Genomic DNA, 19,521 nt, shown 5'->3' on the forward strand with positions numbered 1-19,521 from the left:
AAAGTGTTGGATAGCAGATAAGTAAAAATTACTATTCCCACTCCAATGAGTGCAACAGTAGAGAAAGTGTTGGATAGGGGAGGGGTAAAAATTACTATTCCAACTTCAGTTAGTGCAATCGTGGGGAAATTGTTGGATAGCAGAGGGGTAAAAATTATTATTCCCACTCCAAATACTGCAACAGTAGGGAATGTGTTGGATAGCGGCGGGGTGAAAATTACTATTCCCATTCCAGTGAGTGCAACAGTAGGGAAAGTGTTGGATAGCGGAGGGGTAAAAATTACTAATCCCACTCCAGTGAGTGCAACTGTAGGGACGGTGTTGGATAGCGGAGGGGTAAAAATTACTATACTCACTCCAATTACTGCTACAGTATGAAAAGTATTGGATAGCGGAAGGGTAAAAATTACTATTCCTGCTCCAAATACTGCAACAGTAGGGAAAGTGTTGGATAGCGGAGGGGCAAAAATTACTATTCCCACTCTAGTGAGTACAACAGTAGGGAAAGTGTTGGATAGCAGAGGGGTAAAAATGACTAGTCCCACTCCAGTGAGTGCAACTGTAGGGAAAGTGTTGGATAGCGGAGGGGTACAAATTACTATTCACACTCCAATTACTGCAACAGTAGAGAAAGTGTTGAATAGCGTAGGGGTAAACATTAATATTCCCACTTCAGTAAGTGTTGGAAAGCAGAGGGGTAAAAATTACTATTCCCACTACAATTTCTGCAACAGAAAGGAAAGTGTTTGATAGTGGAGGGGTAAAAATGACTATTCCCACTCCAATGACTGCAACTGTAGAGAAAGTGTTGGATAGAGGAGAGGGTAAAAATTACTATTCCCACTCCAGTTAGTGCAACAGTAGGGAAAGTGTTGGATAGAGGAGGGGTCAAAATTAGTATTCCCACTCCAAATACTGCAACAGTAGGGAGCACAGTGTAGGTGTATATACACATACACCTATAACATAAAATCTAATTTAAAAACATTATATTATAAATTACAACATTAAAATATTTAATAGTTTATAAACTTACATTTTGCACTCCAATGAGTGCAACAGTAGGGAAAGTGTTGGATAGCAGAGGGGAAAAAAATTACTATTCCTACTCCAGTGAATGCAACAGTAGGGAAAGTGTTGGATAGCAGATAAGTAAAAATTACTATTCCCACTCCAATGAGTGCAACAGTAGAGAAAGTGTTGGATAGGGGAGGGGTAAAAATTACTATTCCAACTTCAGTTAGTGCAACAGTGGGGAAATTGTTGGATAGCAGAGGGGTAAAAATTATTATTCCCACTCCAAATACTGCAACAGTAGGGAATGTGTTGGATAGCGGCGGGGTGAAAATTACTATTCCCATTCCAGTGAGTGCAACAGTAGGGAAAGTGTTGGATAGCGGAGGGGTAAAAATTACTAATCCCACTCCAGTGAGTGCAACAGTAGGGACGGTGTTGGATAGCGGAGGGGTAAAAATTACTATACTCACTCCAATTACTGCTACAGTATGAAAAGTGTTGGATAGCGGAAGGGTAAAAATTACTATTCCTGCTCCAAATACTGCAACAGTAGGGAAAGTGTTGGATAGCGGAGGGGCAAAAATTACTATTCCCACTCTAGTGAGTACAACAGTAGGGAAAGTGTTGGATAGCAGAGGGGTAAAAATGACTAGTCCCACTCCAGTGAGTGCAACTGTAGGGAAAGTGTTGGATAGCGGAGGGGTACAAATTACTATTCACACTCCAATTACTGCAACAGTAGAGAAAGTGTTGAATAGCGTAGGGGTAAACATTAATATTCCCACTTCAGTAAGTGTTGGAAAGCAGAGGGGTAAAAATTACTATTCCCACTACAATTTCTGCAACAGAAAGGAAAGTGTTTGATAGTGGAGGGGTAAAAATGACTATTCCCACTCCATTAGTGCAACAGTGGGGAAAGTGTTGGATAGCGGAGGGGTAAAAATTACTATTCCTGCTCCAAATACTGCAACAGTAGGGAAAGTGTTGGATAGCGGAGGGGCAAAAATTATATTCCCACTCTAGTGAGTACAACAGTAGGGAAAGTGTTGGATAGCAGAGGGGTAAAAATGACTAGTCCCACTCCAGTGAGTGCAACAGTAGGGAACGTGTTGTATAGGGGAGGGGTAGAAATGAATATTCCCACTGAAGTCATTTCAAAATTAAAAACAAACAAAATATCAACTACAATACAAAGGATGTTAAAAAACAAAAAAAAGAAATATATCAAAATAGTAAAAATTACAAAAGATAGAAACATATTATAATGTTCAACAAATCTAAAAAGTAACTACATAGATTATTTTATAATTTTTTTAAAAATAATTTACAAACAAATAACTATATGTAATAGAAATGAATTATAATCAAGAACATTAATTGTTACATAAATTAAATATTGATGATTTCCTACCCTATAACACAACACCATTCACAACACACATCTAAATGTTTAGAAAAGCGTACCTCCATAATTAATATAATTATTTATCAAAAAACAAATATTAATTAAAAATAAATTAGAACAGATAAAAATTAATTTACTCACCAAACGTTACCCTATAAAACCAAAATCCACACACAAAAAAAAACAAACAATTACCATAAATATTTATCAATTAATTAATTATTATTAACCCCTTCGCCGTGGGGATAATTCCCCTGCGTTGTGGGAGGGAGGGAGGCCGAGCGCGGCGCCGCGGTGCTCGTGACTAGCTCAGCTCGTCATGCAGCACAGTGGAGCTGTGCTCATGACGAGCTGAGCTCGTCACGACTCCGCCCACTTAATGGAACGCCCCGCACAGGAGGGGAATCATCACCCAAGTTCAGCCGGCAGGCAAACAGAAACTGGCACACTTGAGGGCGACCAATGGCAGGGTCACTGGTGGGGCTCTGGTGCCAGTTAGCTTGAAATACACAAGTTTCACTCTTGAAAGAAGTTCTTTTACCTTAAAGTCCTTAATGTCTTTGGTTCCTATGGTCTTGCCTACTCCACGCGTAAGGTTCTTCCAGATCGTCGCCAGTGTTGCAAAGAAGAATGATACATAGGCCAGGTGATGTAGAACAAGATCACAGCTTTATTCATAAGATCACTTCTTGGTTACAGCTTACAAGATGTTAGTCGGATCCCTTAAAGTGCCCCACCAGGAGCAGCCTCCTCGCTGCTCAGCCTTTCCACACCAACTGATTCTCCCTTCCAATACAAACACACTCAGCATTCTATTTGACCTCACCATAGGCTGAGCAGCAAGGCAGAGAACTTCTGTAGGGAGAGTGCATTGAGTAATTAGTACATTACAACAAAAAGGTATATTGTATTGTAATTACACTTATATAGCACTTACTCCTACTGACATCGCGTCAAAGCGCTTTTTTGGCAGGTAGCACGCTACTCCGGAACCCATAAAGGATTAGTGTTGAATTAGTATAGTGAATATATGAAAGTAATTTGAGTGGTGGATATGTTAGTCAGTTATTTGGTTTGAGTAGGAAAGTGGAGGGATAGAGAAGGGAAAAATGTTTGCATTTATATGGCGCTTGCTACCCTTGATGGGGTGTTGAAATGCTTTTTTGGTAAGTAGCGTTCTGTTATTTATTTATTTATTTTATTTATTTTAAAGTTTTATATAGCGCTAGCTTGACCCGTGGGTATCAGCGTGCTTTACATAGACACAGGAGATAAAGGTTGCATTACAAAGCAAAATCGAGGAAGCAAAAACATATAGACAAACACATAATAATTAGGCAAACAGTGAGGGAGGCAAAAAAAAGTAGGTTTTTGGCACAGTACAGTAACCACCTATCCTTGATGGTCAAGTGAGGGTGGAGTCAACTAGGTTATCAGAGTCTAGGTTAGTTAGCCTTGGTTAGTAAAGAATTTGTTTAGGAAATGGAGTGTCCCTTTTGAGGCAGGCGAAGGAGGGGTTGCATCTGAGGTCTCTAGGGATTGAGGTCCACACCGTGGGGACATTACCAGAGAAGGATCGGCACTGAGTGGTTTTCTTTTTCACTTTCAGAGGGAGGAGAAGAAGTGAGTTGGAGCTTCTCAGAGTTCTGAATTTTCCTGCTTTTACCAGTTTGCTGTTTAGGTAGTTGGGAGAAGGTGAGTGAAGGGTTCTGTGTGTGATACAGGCCAGTTTGTACATACATCTACCTTCCATGGGGAGCCAGTTGATATATTTGATAAGTGAGCCAGGCTCACATAGATAACCCCGAGAGGGGTGTTGTGATGCCTCCTCCTGTGTGCGCAAGTCCTGAGAGTCACAAAAGTGACGTAGGGTCTCCAGGAGTTAAATTAAGTGATCCAGGGTGTGGCCCTAGTTAAGTTAATCACCATCACAAGGATGTACGTAATTATTTCATGGTGGTGCTAGTGACTGCTTTGGGCCTTCACACACAGGCCACTACACCTGAGCTCACACACACAACAAACTGGCTACGAGTATGAGCGCACCCTTGACATACCTCGGCGGTGGCTGTATCGGTGCTAGGCCTTTTTCATCGGTTGCCTGTCAGGCCAGGACGGTCGGTCCGCCCAGCATTTGGTGCGGTGCCCGCAAGGTGAGTGCGCAGTTACTGCCTTCGCATGTGGTGCAGCTCTGTGGCTATTCCTGGGCATGCCCTGCCTGCTCGAGCGCATCACGTCCGCAGCCCGGGGAGTGCTCGGCTCCTCCTGGTAACCCTCAGCGAGGGCTTTTCCCCACAACTGCCTGTCGGCCGACGTCCCGGCTCCAGTGGGTGTTGCCTTTCCTCTCAATACAGGACAGGAGCCGTGACTGAAATCGCAGTGCTTCACAGCCTCTCCTAAGAGTTCTGCTCAGTCTACAAGGCTGTCATCACCACGCCACGCCCTGCAAGTTTTGCAGAGAAGCACTTTAATCCTGCTTTGTCACCAAAAGAAAAAGCAAAAAAAAGAAAACAGACACAGAAGCAACACACTACAAGGCATGTGGACATGTGCATTTCTCTTCAGCATGCTGTCCAAGGATTACCATCTGTAAAAAATAACAAAAGAAGAGATACAATTCCTTGGGCTGCCTACGAACAATCTCACTAACCTAGACTTTCCACCACTAGCAGTTAGCAAGGGGAAGCTCTTTGTCCAACCACCAGGACTTTTTGTCTTCAACCGAGTACTACTTCATTTTTCCACCCAGTACAGACACCTAGTGGAACCATTACAAATTGATGACCAGGCAGTGACATCGAAAGACTGGGTAAAGCGTCTAGAAACCTATTTTGCAGCAATTGATCTAGATGATGACAGAAGACGTCTCATGCTATTACACTTGGGGTTCAGCCATACATAAGTTGGAGAAATCAGTAGACTAGGCTGAGCCAACTTACAAATAAAACACACTGAAATGAGCACTGACAGCCCATTTGGAACCGTTAGCAAACCCCGACTATGAACGTTTTCTGCTACATCAAGCCAGGCAACTACCGGAGGAATCCGTTGCCACATTCTATGCATGCCTGAGGGACTTAACAAGCACCTGCACACTGCCAGATGCCGATGATGAAATCCAAGTGCAATTCATTCAAGGCTATTCTTCAACAAAGTTATGAGAGAATATTCTACAGGTTCATGGCATGACCATGAAAGACATGTTAACCATGGGTAGGTCGAAAGAACTGTCCAAAGTACGGGCCGTCCAAATGGAGGCAGCACTTCAGCACACTGTCAAAGTGGAGTCGATCAATGCTGTCACTGCCAAGACCCTGGACAAGAAGAAAAATAGGAACAAACCACCATCTGAACCCAAGACCTGCTATGGGTGCGGAGAACCATTCCCCCATAAGGGACCTTGTCCTGCATATAGGAAACAATTCTCAACCTGTAACAAGGCAAATCATTTGGCAAAAGTATGTCACTCTTCAGCTTCATCAAGGAACCAAAGACCTAAATCAGTCAACAAGGTATACACCACAAACAGTCCCGTAGATGAAGGGGACATGTACAATGATGATGTTGAAGGAGCTGTCCACATAATACAAAATGTAATGAACTTGACGAAGGCCACCAAGTGCAAGCACTAATCGACACAGGAGGGTCCATCAATATCATGGCCCAGTCGATGATGCTTACGTTGCCTGTTCCATGTGTTATGAGACACACCACTACCTAAGTCTATGCCTATGGGTCCACCGCTCCACTCCAGCTGGCAGGAGTGTTCACAGTGGGGATTGCACATAAATCTCGCTCAACGTGACCAAGATCTACATCATAAAAGTAGGCCATGGGATGTTGCTGATCCGCCGGACCGCATTACGCCTTCAGTTGGTCGCAATCGTGCTCAGGTTGCATCAAGAAAGCGTGGATGACTTACTAACTCAGTTTGCACCACTATTTGAAGGCATAGGCTGCCTGAAAGTCCATTTGATAAAGTTACATATTGATGAATCTATTCAGGCAGTAGCCTTAAGGCACTGATGGGTAGCATTCCAGCTCCGGCCAAAGGTGGAGGAAGAATTGAACAAACTGGAGCAGGCTGACATTGAGAGAGTGGATGGCCCGGCCAACAAACCCAAGCAACCCAGAGAAGTACGAATTTGCATGGACATCCGTCTACCCAACTAGGCCATTAAACAAGAATGATATCTCACACCCACTGTAGATGACATAGTGGCAGAAGTCAGCGGTTCAAAATAGTTCTCAAAAATGGATCTACGTGCTGGTTACTACCAGTTGATGCTGGATCCAGCATCTCGAGTCATCATCACTTTTTCCACTCATATGTGTCTGAGGAGGTACAAGCGCCTCAGCCTTGGAGTCTCCAGTGCAGCGGAAGTCTTCCAGGATGCCATCAGAAGTGTACTTGCTGGCCTCAAAGGAGTTTTCAATGTCAGTGATGACATTTTAGTTCACGCACCCACGTTAGAAGAGCACCTTGACCATCTGAGGGCTGTGTTTCAGCACCTAATGGAAAATGGATTGACTCTCCACAACAAAAAGTGTGACTTTCTCAAAAAAGAAATAGCCTTCTTTGGATACCTCTTTTCCCAAGATGGAGTGTCGCCAGACCCCCTCAAGGTTCTGGACATTCAGGCTGCCCCTGCTCCCACCAATGTAACAGGAGTAAGAAGTTTCCTAGGATTGGTCACTTAATGAGGCCGATTCATCTGCAACGTCACAGACCTCACTGCTCCGCTGAGGGAATTGGTCAAGTCCAATACAGTATGGAACGGGGACCCGAAGAGGAGAGCACTTTCCAGGCCATGAAACATGCCCTTTCGAATGACACCACCCTAGCCTATTTTGACCCTGAAAAGGAATACAAACTGTCAGGAAGCCAAACTGAACAAAATGGCGATAATGTTAAAGAGCTCAAGGGCCGATTTTTAAGGAGTGTAAGAACAGTCCAACAGGCCTAGGAATGGTGGTGTCTCAACGGTAGGGCAATGGCATAGCATACACCAGTCAAGCATTGACTGCGACAGAACTGAGATACTCACACAGCGAAATGAGGCCATCGCCATCCATTTGGGTTGTCATCATTTTACTTTATGTCTTTATGGACAGCCTTTCACTATACATACGGATCACAAACCTCTCATTTCACGATTCATGGGATCATCATCCAAGCCCCCAACCAAAATGAAAAATGGATTCTTCAATTGCAAGACTATAACTTCACAGTGGTTTTCCGCCCAGGAACTCAAGACCCGGAGGACTATCTCTTCAGACATGCTTGTCCTGCTAGCAAGAGCGAGGAACTGGATGCCAAGGAAGTGGAGGAATATGTCTGTTTGGTTGTTGAACGGTCCAGGCCACTCCTCATCTCATTTAAAGAAATCATCAAAGCCACCAAAACTGATGAATTCATCCAGCTAAGCATCTCCACTGTGCAATCTGGGACGTGGAACAACTTACAAGACAAATCTGTTTATCGCACAGATGTGGCGAGGTTAACTTTGACATTCCTAGACAATGTGGGGAACGAGCTGGTAATATCTCCAGAAGGCTGCATGATGAGAGGTCTATACTTGCTGGTTCTGGGGCGTTTGCAACAGTGGGTAGTGGATCTGACACATTTGGCCCATCAAGGGGTTGTTAAGACAAAGTCTTGACTAAGATGAAAAGTGTGGTTCCTCAATCTGGACACCTTGGTTGAGCAAGAGGTGCATTGGTGCTCTCTTTGCCAAGCTGCAGGTCCTGTTGATCCTCCAATGCCCCATCACTGAAGTCATTCTGACATTCCCATGCAGCGTGCCATTGCAGACTTCAGAAGCCTCCCCGATGAGCGCCATATGCTGGTGGTCATTGATGATTTTTCAAAATATGCAGAGGTTGAAATTCTGGAGTCTATCACCATAAGCGAGACCATTCCTCGTTTAGAGAAGATTATGGCCACTCATGGATCACTCAAAGAACCCCTTCACAAGCCAAGCATTTGGGCAATACCTACAATCCAGGGTATACACCACCAGAAGATTATACCTGATGGCCACAATCAAATGAAGAAGCAGAGCGCTTCATGCAGACTCTCAACAAAGTCACTAGAATTCCGTTGGCCACTGGGCAGAGGTTGGACTGTGCTATATATGGTTTCCTAAGAGAATATTGGCTGACCGGCTCACTCCATCACTCAAGTTAGTCCAATGTCACTGTGCATGAACCGCCCAGTTGTAGATGTCATTCCACATCTAGAAATTGTGCCAACCACACCGAAACACGTTGCTGACACGCTAAAGAAACGTCATCTAAAGAATGAATATAGGTCCAGGGTCCCCACGGCCAAACAAAGCTTTTTCAAAGTAGGAGTTCTGGGGAAAGTTCCCCGGGGGAAGTTCAGTCTGCCTTTCAAACTTGAACCGTGGAAGGTACAGAAAGTACAGTGCACTGAATGACGGAGCGGCCATCACCAGAAATGTTTCCTTTTTCAAAGCATGCCCGATTCATGGAAACAGTCACCAGGTGGATCCACAGATGTTTCGCGAGGCAGAGACGGCATCCAAGGATGAGTCAGGACCAGTTGGTCCAGCTGCCAATTCAGGATCTCCAAGTTCGATTGCCTCACCCTCTGGAAGGGGGAGTGTATAATCCAGAGAGAACGGGGAAGGTGTCAGTCGTCAAGGGGCAGAGAGATACTATCTTCAACCTTGTCCAGAAAAGGCATCTTGTTTGAAGAACTTTCTGGTGCATTAAGCAGCTGAAAGTGGACTTGTGTTTTGAATCATTTTTGTGTTCCATTTGTTATTTTGTTTTTATTTTTTTGGTTGGTTGAGGAGGAATATTATGTTTGATAAGTGAGCCAGGCTCACATACTCAACCCCATGAGGGGTGTTCTGATGCCTCCCCCTTGTGCACCAGTCCCGATAGTCACAACCATGATATAGGGACGCGAGGAGTTTAATAGATAGACCCGGGGCATGGCCTGAGTTAAGTTAATCGCCATCACAAATGTTTGCATAATTATTTTATGGTGGTGCTAGTGACTGATTTGGGCCTTCACTTACAGGCCGCTACACCCGAGTTCACACACATAACACACGCTACTCTGGAACCCATCCATAGCGCTGATATCCGTAACCCCCGCAATAATAGTCAGTCTGTGCAAAATAACCAGTCCACACAAGTTTAGTTGGGAAAACAGTTTGCTGAAGGTTTATTAAATTACAAGGAGTATGCCAACTTGCCGGTTAACTTTCAGGCGATCCAAGGGCAGGCAGCGGTGACTGACCTAAGCTGCGCTGCCCGCCTGATGAGCCAAGCTTCACCGTGGCCAACTCAATCAGTGCTACCCTTTATGTGGGGGTTATCCCCTTTACATACTATGGCACCCTAGTCCATCACGTTTACTCATGCCTTTTATGGGGCAGAGCATATTCAGGCAAGCCCCGTTGTTCAGGCTTACAACCGCCTGAAGGACTAGCGAGGTGCAGTATTTTTCAACTAGGGTTCTGCCTTAAAGACTCCTGGGCCCTTATTTATGAGGCCTTGCGTCAGTTTTGCGCCGCCCGTGCGTCACTTTTTGTGACGCACCAGCAGCGTACAAAATGCGCCTTGTTGCTCCATATTTAAAAAGTGACGCATCTAGGTAGATGCGTCACTTTTTAAACCCCTGCGCCACATTATACCTGCGTCAGGTATAATGTATGCAGAGGGGGCGTTCCCCCGCAAAAAGCCTCGTAATAGTGACGCAGTGAAATCTATGAGATTTCACTGCATCACTTTTAGGATGTTGTTGCGTCAAAATCTTGCGCCTGCCTTACAGCAGACGTAAGACTGACACAAGCCCTTTCACATCGGGCTTTCCCTATGTGAAAGAACGCATTGCTGGAGTTGCGTCACTTTTGTGACACACTCCAGCAATGCGTCACTTTTGCGCTTACAGATGCGTCGGAAATACTGACGTATCTCTAAGTCCTTGTGACAACATGCGTCATACATTAAATATGACGCATCATTGGTGTCGCAAGATGTGCGCAGTGAAAAGTGACGCATCGCTGTTTTCACGCAGCGATGCGTCACTTTTCATAAATGAGGCCCCTGGACTTTTGGCTTAATGCCCCCTTATTGTGCTCCTGAAAATCTACCCCTCGTATCAATCAGCCTCCCTATCGACCAGTAACTCCACTTGCAACACAAATATATACATTAATACATTCAATTCGTTATCCAGCCCTCCCGCCGGCACGCAGATTTGAAGCGAAATGCTAAACAGTCACACCATATCCAGTTTACAGCCAATTTACAGTTCAGTTATAATGGTAAAATAAATAAAATAAATAAAGAAATCAAATAAATGGTGGCTCCCCTAATGCGGTAATATAAACAGCATATTGATAGGCTGGCTTGCTAACCTGACCACCAGCTGGCACAGAGTAAGTATACTTGAACAGGGGGAGTGTTCCCCAGGTCATTCGGCTGTACGGAAATAAAAGTAAGCCTTTCATAGAAAAGTACTCAACCACTTTTCTTAACAGGATGCCTCGTCCCGGTTTGAGTTCAACTTTCGTGTTACACCTTTACGACAATAGGCTGACCCTTGCATTCTGAATGAAACAATGTGTTCCTGGGATATAACCTTTAATCCTATTTTGTAATCCTAACAGGGGTCAGATTGGTGACGCGGGCACTCGGAAAATGACCGAAGGGCTGGTAGCCCAGTTCCAGCTGTGGGCTGCTTGTTTGGGCAGCCTGGGGGCTGTCTGTGCTGTTAGGATGCCGCCAGCGGCCCAGTGGGGGCCTGAGTGGCCTTTCTAAAGGCAGATGGGCGGAGTTATCACTCCCTTTCTCTCTCTGGTCCCGCCCATTAAGGTATACTGATTGAGCGGAAACAGGGGGCCTGAGCAGAAGTGGTCCTACTTGCACTCATGTGTGGCTCAGCAGTGTGAACTAATCTGTGCCTTTTTTTAATATCTAAGTTAAGTTAATAAAACATGCCCCCCACCCCCTTTCTTTTCATAAAACTTCGCTGAAGCAGTGTTTTGCAGAAAGGCAATACACAAATGTGGGCCATTTCTTTTTGGTGTGCCTGGGCCGATTTTTTATCCACCTCCAACCTTAGCCCGGTCTGGTGCTCACCTGGCTAGGGACCGGTCCTACATTTTCGAGTACGTGAGCCTCCCGGTGTTGGCCTGGTAGTTCAAAGGCTATGACATTCAGTTATTAATCGCTGTTTTTGTTCACATCTTCCTGCCCTTCTCTATGAATAGCTGTCTGTTATGCAGGCCAGATACAAAACAAAGGGGTTTGCCTACCCCATTTGCCACCCATACATCACTTTTCTCATGTTAAAAATGACGCAAAAGTGGCGCAAGAGTCTTGTAAATAAGCCCCAAAGAGTTTACAATTAACAAGGCACATTCAACGGCAAAGAAAACCCTGCAAAAGTTCCCCAAATTGACCTGGAATCATGATTTTAGAATGCCGAAGAGACTGGTGTTCAGGTCCTTCCAAAATGTTTCCAATTCTCTGCACACAGGTGCGGCCCTCTTTAACGCTGCATCCCCGCCAACGAAGAAGGTGGCACCAACTACAGTGTCAACCAGTGCATCCTCGCACTGTTACGTTATTTATGTGGCGGATATGATCTCACTCCACAATAATTCAAGATGAGGAAGCCTCCCAGCCTAAAGTCGGTGGCTCTGGCCGTTATGCAACATCCTCTCCCCTGATATAGCCGCTTCCAGCAGCAACACATGCCTCACGGCCGGGCAGCAAAGCCTCCTCAGAGCACACAACGCTGATGTGGCACTCCAATCAAATCTTAGAGCGGATGTGACGCTCAACATATTCCTACCGGCGCTCCAAAGCGCTACAAGCAGAAGAGCAGAGGCCGCAATACAAATTAACAGACCCGAGAATCTAAAACGCCTATACTGCTCACCTCAAACAAGAACAAAATGAAACTGCCTGCCTCTGCTCATCTCGCTGCGTGCCATGACAGCGAGTCCAGTGGGGGACAAAGAGGGTAGTCAGTGGGTGGGGGCATTTATAAGTACTGGAAAACCGGCCATTGTGTACCGGAAATGACGCCACAGAGGTGCCAGACGTATGAGGGACTCCCAAAGTAGGCAACCCTTTCAACAGGGTGTGGGGAGGGGCCTCATCCGGCATTAAGGGCCCCCCTCTTACAGGGCCCACTGCGTGTGCCACAGGCCACAGCAGTGTTAGTGGTGAATTAGTATAGTGAAATATGAAAGTAATTTGAGTGGTGGATATGTTAGTTGGTTATTTGGATTAAGAAGGATAGCGAAGGGGTAGAAGAGGTAGAAGAGGTAGAAGAGGGGTAGAAGAGGTAAAAAGGTTTCATTTATCTAGGGCTTGCTGCCCCTGATGAGGTGTTGAAGTGCTTTTTCGTCGAGTAGCATGCTACTCCGGAACCCATAAAGGATAAGTGGGGGATTAGTATAGTGAAATATTAAATTAATTTGAGTGGTAGACATGTCAGTCTGGTAATCTGGTATGGAGCTCATAGCAGTAGGAGGAGGCTTGGGATGAGTAAAAGGGAGGTGGAGGGGAATGCGTGAAAGGCAGGTGGTGGAGCCAGAGCTAGGCCACGCCTTGCAAGGAATTCTGGGAAAATGCTTTCAAAATGGCGATAATGTCAAAGGGCTCAAGTGCAGAGTTTTAAGGAGGGAAAGATCGGGTGGGAGGGGTTTGGTGAAGGATATTGATCTGTGACGTGTTTACACACATGGGTGTACGCCATGTGCATGCCAAGGTTTGGAAAGGGTTTGCCTACTTTTAAATATGCAGCTGTTTTTTGGGGGGTGGAGGGGTCTCCTTCAGCTTAAAGAATGTTCCCAAGATGCACCTCGTCCAGTGTTGCACCTGCCTCTCCCCCCTGGAGTGCTCCCGCCCTCCACCCTTCATGTTAAAGGGTCTCTCCAGCTCCTGTGGCTTCCATGCCCGGAGTCTGGTGGGGTGGCTGAAAAGCCCCCAAGAAGGGTGCCCCCTCACAGATGCCTGGACACCCGAGGAGGGGTGCAGTGAATAAGAGCCTGGCCACTGAAGCCGGATCCAGTCTCAGACTCCACCGAGGTAAAATGATCAGTGTCCTGGGCCGAGAGCTGTGGAACCCGCCAAGACTAGAGCCGAGAAACCAAAGAACAGGTGTATCGTGCGTGGGCGAGGAGGCCGAAGGCAAGCCTCTTCATCAGAGGTGCTCCTCCCCCACCAGGGTCATGTCCCTCACTGGCCCTCCCCTCTCTAAATTGGCCCTTGGCCCCTCCCTGTGCGGTTCATCCCCCACAGAAGCCTAAAACAAAGCCCCAGAGCCTGGCCCCTCCCCCTTCCATAGAGCCCTACAAACTCTCTGTAGGGCTTTGACCTATTATCACCTCCAGTACTACCTGTATTCTGCTTGTCAAGTCACGGGCTAAGACTTTGCAAAACACATAAACGAATGAATGAATACAATCATACATGAATGAATGAGTTGGTGAATACATACATAAATACACACAGAAGCAAATGAGTGGATGAATTAATAATAAATGCATGCATGCATACAGTCAGTCAGTCAGTCAAATTCACTTTATTCGGTTATTTAAAAGCATACTAACACACTAAAAAATCCTTGAAAATATTACAAAAACACAATCATCCAAAAATACAGATAGTTCAAAATCTAGATCATCAAAATACACAGGAATGATTCATTACATTTAAAATATACTAAATAAGAGCGGTCCTTCTGTTTTTCAGTATTCTGACTGCTGCAGTCAAGAAGCTAGCTATGTTAAAAATGTGCATACATAAATGAATGAGTTGATGAATAAATAAACAAATACATGCATACATAAATTAATGTGTGGATGAATGAATATTTAAATTCATACATGAATGAATAAATAAATACATGCATACATTAATGGATGAGTGCATGAATGAATAAATCAATACATACATAAATACATGAATCAATGAGTGGATGAATAAATAAACGAATACATGCATACATAAATTAATGTGTGGATGAATGAATATTTAAATTCATACATGAATGAATAAATAAATACATGTATACATTAATGGATGTGTGCATGAATAAATACATAAATACGTGCATGCATACATAAATGAATGACTGGATGAATGAACAAATGATTGGCTGCATCAGTCAAAGTGTCTAGTCCTTCGCTCAGTGTGTTATGCCTTCAGTTAGTGCTCCCAAGACTGAGTTCTGTGTTTTTTACCCTCTGCAGGTGGACCAGATTCTAATCCATCAGAAGAGTGAGTACATTCTTTCATTTTACTTGACACTGACGAGGTGACTTATGCACACTAAGACAAAGCACATATAAATACAGAGACGGCAAGTAAAGGCACAAGCACTTGAGTCCAGTTCTATGTCAGAACATCACGTACAAAAACTTTGTTTTGCAAAAATATCTAGGCAAGAACATTTGCTCCCACATAAAGGGAAATCAATTACAGGATTAGTAAAATCAATTCAATTTTTATACTATAGTTCGATGCTTTTCCTCGCATTGATCAATTTCAGAATGAACATGGCATAGTTGTAACATAGCAGGGGGTCACCTAGTGTCACCAGGAATTTCATTGCTACCTTTTGGGACCTAATGTTATGGGCAACAAACAATGGTTTAAGATAAAAGCACCTTAAATGATGATAAAAGTTACAAAACAACATGAAGTGTCATGTGCTCTGTTCACTTTTGTTATCGCATGGGCATGGTTCCACGGGATGGATGAGTCCTTATTTTTGGAAATGCTACGAGGGGTTGAACAATGCCACATCTCAATCTTAGTAGCAAAAAACAGAGCTGGACATAGGTCACGTATGTCAAGTAATTATTAGCACCCTCCTCTAAGCTATACGATGTGTACAGGGCGGCAGTAGGTTTATTCCGCTCAGCCTTCGATCTCAAATCCAGCCTATATTGTAAATATGGAGTCTCTGATCTCCTTCTATGTATGGGACAATATTGTTGATGTCTCTAATCATACTGATATCTTAAACACATTTTCTAAAGAGGAATTAATATATAATAACCACAGATTTTTTTGTGCATCGTGCAAATTAAGACAATCTAAAATAATTGATTTGTTAAAAGCAGTTTCTTCCCTTTTCCAAATTGAGTCTCACAATAACAGTGGTCTGACCAATAAAAGATCTGCTGAAAACTGGAGACCCACCTTCTGATGTGCAATAGAATTTGAAGCAGATGGCGGTAAATATAGTAAACGTTTCAGGAAACAGTTTTCTTGCATTTGCTTTTTACGAGGCCCCAAAGACCTGCCCAGGAAAGGGCTATGCTTGCTCCTTTCACTTTATATATAACTGTTAGCTCGCTAATAGGTCGATTCCCTAATTTGGAAGAAAATTAAAAAATTCACTGGATTGCCCTGCTAATTTTAGATCTGGTGTTTGAAATATGTTGGGACCAGGAGCCGTTATCCGAAAATAAAATGGCAAGATAGCAAAAGGAATTAACAGTATTAATTGGGGTACTGTCAATAAAAAAAGTTTTGCTGGGTATTGGTATATTCCCACAGACCATGGTAAATCTTTTTGATTGATTAATTACCATTTCCTTTGTGTCATAAATGTTGAAAACACATCCATCAGTCTCTGGAGGCCTACCGGAATTCTGGCTAAAAGTACAGCGTTGTCCGCATATAATAAAACAGGTATCGGATGACCTGCCACCCTGGGGCCATCGGCCTGTATTGTCTGTAGATAATTATCTAGCCAATTAATAAAAAGGGAGAATAAAATTGGTGCTAACACGCATCCTTGCATTTTCCCTGTCCCACTTTAAATTTAGATGAACATGCCCCCTGAGGGCCAAAACTAACTTGACTAGTTGTTATGTTATGTTATGGGTGTCTTATATAGCGCTCGGCTACTCCAAGGAGTGTCCCGGCGCCTTCTGACCCATAGCTGAAAACAAAGAAGATAAGAAACAGGAAACAGACCGATCATTGAGTATAGAGCCAAGTTTTCAAACCCTTTCTGAAGGCCAGCAGATTTGGGGTGAAACGGAGTTCCAGGGGGAGGGAGTTCCACAGCTTAGGAGCAAGATGTTTAAAAGAGCGTCCCCCTATCCTAGCTTTTCTAATGATGGGAACCGTAGCCAGACCAAGGAATTCAGACCTGAGGGATCTTGTAGGCTTATAGAAAGTAAACCGTTTCTGAATGTAATTGGCCCCGACAGCATGAAGTGCCTTGTGGGCCAATTTAAGTGCCTTAAAGATAATACGTTTTCTGACAGGAAGCGTTTGCAATAGGTAGTCCGGGAGACCCAAATATAGAACGTTAGAATAATCGAGCCTGGAACAAATTAAGGCCTGAACCGTCAACCTCCGATGGACCAGAGGAAGCAGAGGGAGAAACTTTCGTAGCATTTTCAGGAGACCGAAGCATGTGCCCGTAAGGCCTGTTATCTGGGACTTCAGTGATAGATTATTATCAATTTTAACCCCAAGATTTTTTGCCACCGAGGAGGAAGATGACGGAGGAGACATATTCACCAGCCACCAGTCCTGCCAAGGCGGGTCTGCCTGACATCCAAAGAAGAGCACCTCTGATTTATCAGGGTTGCACTTGAGGCTGCTTCCTTGAAACCAGTCGAAGACAGCCCCAAGGCAGCCACGGATGCTCTCTCCGTCAAACTCAAGTTAAGTTCTCGTACAGACGAGAGAGAAACCCAATAATCGCCCTTGTTGCTCCCATAGAGATCAGGGTTGGCCAGCATAAATTATGATCGACCAGATCAAATGCACAACTTAAATCGGCAAAGCATAAATACATGGTACCTGCCTTTGCCCTATTATACTTGCCGATAAGTAGCTCTAAATTAGTGCATTGCTCAAGGGTCCCAAGTCGTTTCCTGAACCCCAACTGCACCGGGGTTAAAACCTAGTACTCCAGTTTCCATTCCTCAAGTCTTAGCTGCAAAACCCCGCTCGTCACTTTCAAGGCAGTGTCTAAAAGTGAGATGGAACGATAGTTTCTAGGGTTTGTTTTTCACCTTTATGGGTATGGTAATTGATTCTCCCCATGTCTGTGGGATTATATCAGTGGCAGCTGAATTAAACACTCACATTAGGATTGGTCCCCATCACACAGGGGCAGATTTAAACACATCAACTGGGACACCATCCGGGCGTGTGGGCCCGACCCCCGGCACTCGCCTAAATTGCCTGGAGGACTTCTCATTAGTGATATTCAGCGGGAGATGTCTCCCTCTCATATTTGCCGCTCACACCCTCCCATCATCTCCCTGTTATTGTTAAAAACTTTTTTTTTAACCCAGTTATCTGAAGAAACAAAAGAACCGAATTCTGGGATATTACCACTCTTCAGAAAGGGAGCATTTACTGTATCCCAGAAAAGTTTGTTATTCTTGGTTTTTGCAGCAGATAGCCAAGTTTTTCCATGCCTCAGCCTTGAGTGTCTTTTTCCCAGCAGATATAGCTATTTTGTAATCATGCCGTAGAGTTTTGATGGTTAATAAATCTCGTGGTGATGTAGACAAGACATGCTTTAAGATTTGTGAAGTTTAGTGCAAGTACCATCAAACCACCCCTTTTTTTGTTACATGAAGGCCCAAGGTTCTTTGTTAAAAGTGATTTGATGGAATTTACGATGGAACAGAAATTCTTAGTTCACTAATAGTGGGTGGATTTCATCAAGGAGACATTATGTTATTTCCCTGTGATTAGAAACTACTATTTTCCTCATAATCAAGCATGGGTAAACACACGTCCATTTAATTCTAACCCCATTTGTTCTAACCAGGTCAATGTGGTTTACTAAATCAAATACATCATTCCTTTTGCCCCAGAAGAAGAACGTTAGTTTAAGCAGATTATGATCACTAAATAAGGAGGGTACAACACAAAGGTTGCCACACATGTAAACAGCAGGGGCGGAGACTAATACATGATCTATAATGGAGAATAGATTTCTCCATATAAAAGTTGAGGCTAAATCCCCATTCGGACCACAGCCCCCCCCCCCCTAAGAAGTTGCAAATCATATTTAGTGATCATCTGATTTAGCGCTTCCCCATGGTCGTTGTGGTAAAAATGTTAATTTCCCTCTCCTTCCTCGTATATGTGGCCACATGCCGTGGTATTAAGTACCTTGCATGCCTGTAGATTAAAATCTACTGCCCACAGTAAAACATACTCCGTACTGATTGGAGATAAAAAGGGTTCTAAGCCATGATCAAGAGCTGTTACCACATTACCACGTGTAGAGTCAAAAATATTGTCATAGAAATTTACAATTATCAGGTCTCCCCCCCCCCCCCCCCCCTTTTTACTTAACCACAACATTTGTGCATGGGGGCCCACGGATGCAACCATTTTAACATTATTGGAGATTTTATTGGAAATAAGTGTTTGTAGCTCCCTCTTTGCTCGTCCAGCTTGTGATCTTTTGGCTGCTAGGAAGTGTGAGGAATATCCTTCCACATGTCCCAGACTTATACACCAGGTTTCTTGTAGACATTTAATGTCATAACCAGAAATGGAGTTGACCCAATCAATATTTGCAGCCTTCTTGGCTAGTCCATTCACGTTTCAAGTTTCAAACTCAAACCCTTCTGTATGGGGCCGTTCTGCCGGGTAAGTAGTTGATACTTTTTTAGGGGTACTAAGGTTATCATCACTGATTGTCTTATCGCATGTAGCTACTACCATCCCGCGGATTGAGGGTACCTGCATGGAAAGTGTACAGACTTTCTGGGATTGGTGCATTGTCTGTTTGGCTATGGAATCTCTTGTATAATACCCGCTCTGGTGATCCCTGGAGCCCCCAGCATGGCTTGGATCAGTGCTAAGTTATTCATTATCATCTAGTCTACTCAGCATTTCATATCTGTTGGGAATTGCAAATTCTGGTCCACGGGCGGGTACAAGCTTTAGGAGGCCATCTCTATTTGAAAGTTCGATACACCAGTGTGACATTGGTCTAAGCCCCTCAAGTGACGGTAAAAAAAACCAGTGGGAGTATGCTCACGTCTGGTGTCTCCATTGGTAATGCCCCTGTCGTTTTGTGGATTCCACTGCCAGTTCTT

General features: G+C 44.1%; 1 protein-coding gene across 3 annotated transcripts in view; it reads left to right on the top strand.

The window, feature by feature from the left end:
• LOC147678711 (phospholipid scramblase 3-like) overlaps window positions 1-19,521 on the top strand; it is a 117,649-nt gene that overhangs the window by 75,710 nt on the left and 22,418 nt on the right. For all 3 annotated transcript variants that reach the window (XM_086946165.1, XM_086946164.1, XM_086946163.1), the window contains one exon: window positions 14,674-14,701. In XM_086946165.1, coding sequence (XP_086802291.1) covers window positions 14,674-14,701 — 28 coding nt within the window. The remainder of the gene's footprint in view (window positions 1-14,673; window positions 14,702-19,521) is intronic.

The sequence above is a fragment of the Lissotriton vulgaris genome, chromosome 12 (assembly GCF_964263255.1).
Source record: "Lissotriton vulgaris chromosome 12, aLisVul1.2, whole genome shotgun sequence".
Taxonomy (NCBI): Eukaryota; Metazoa; Chordata; class Amphibia; order Caudata; family Salamandridae; genus Lissotriton; species Lissotriton vulgaris.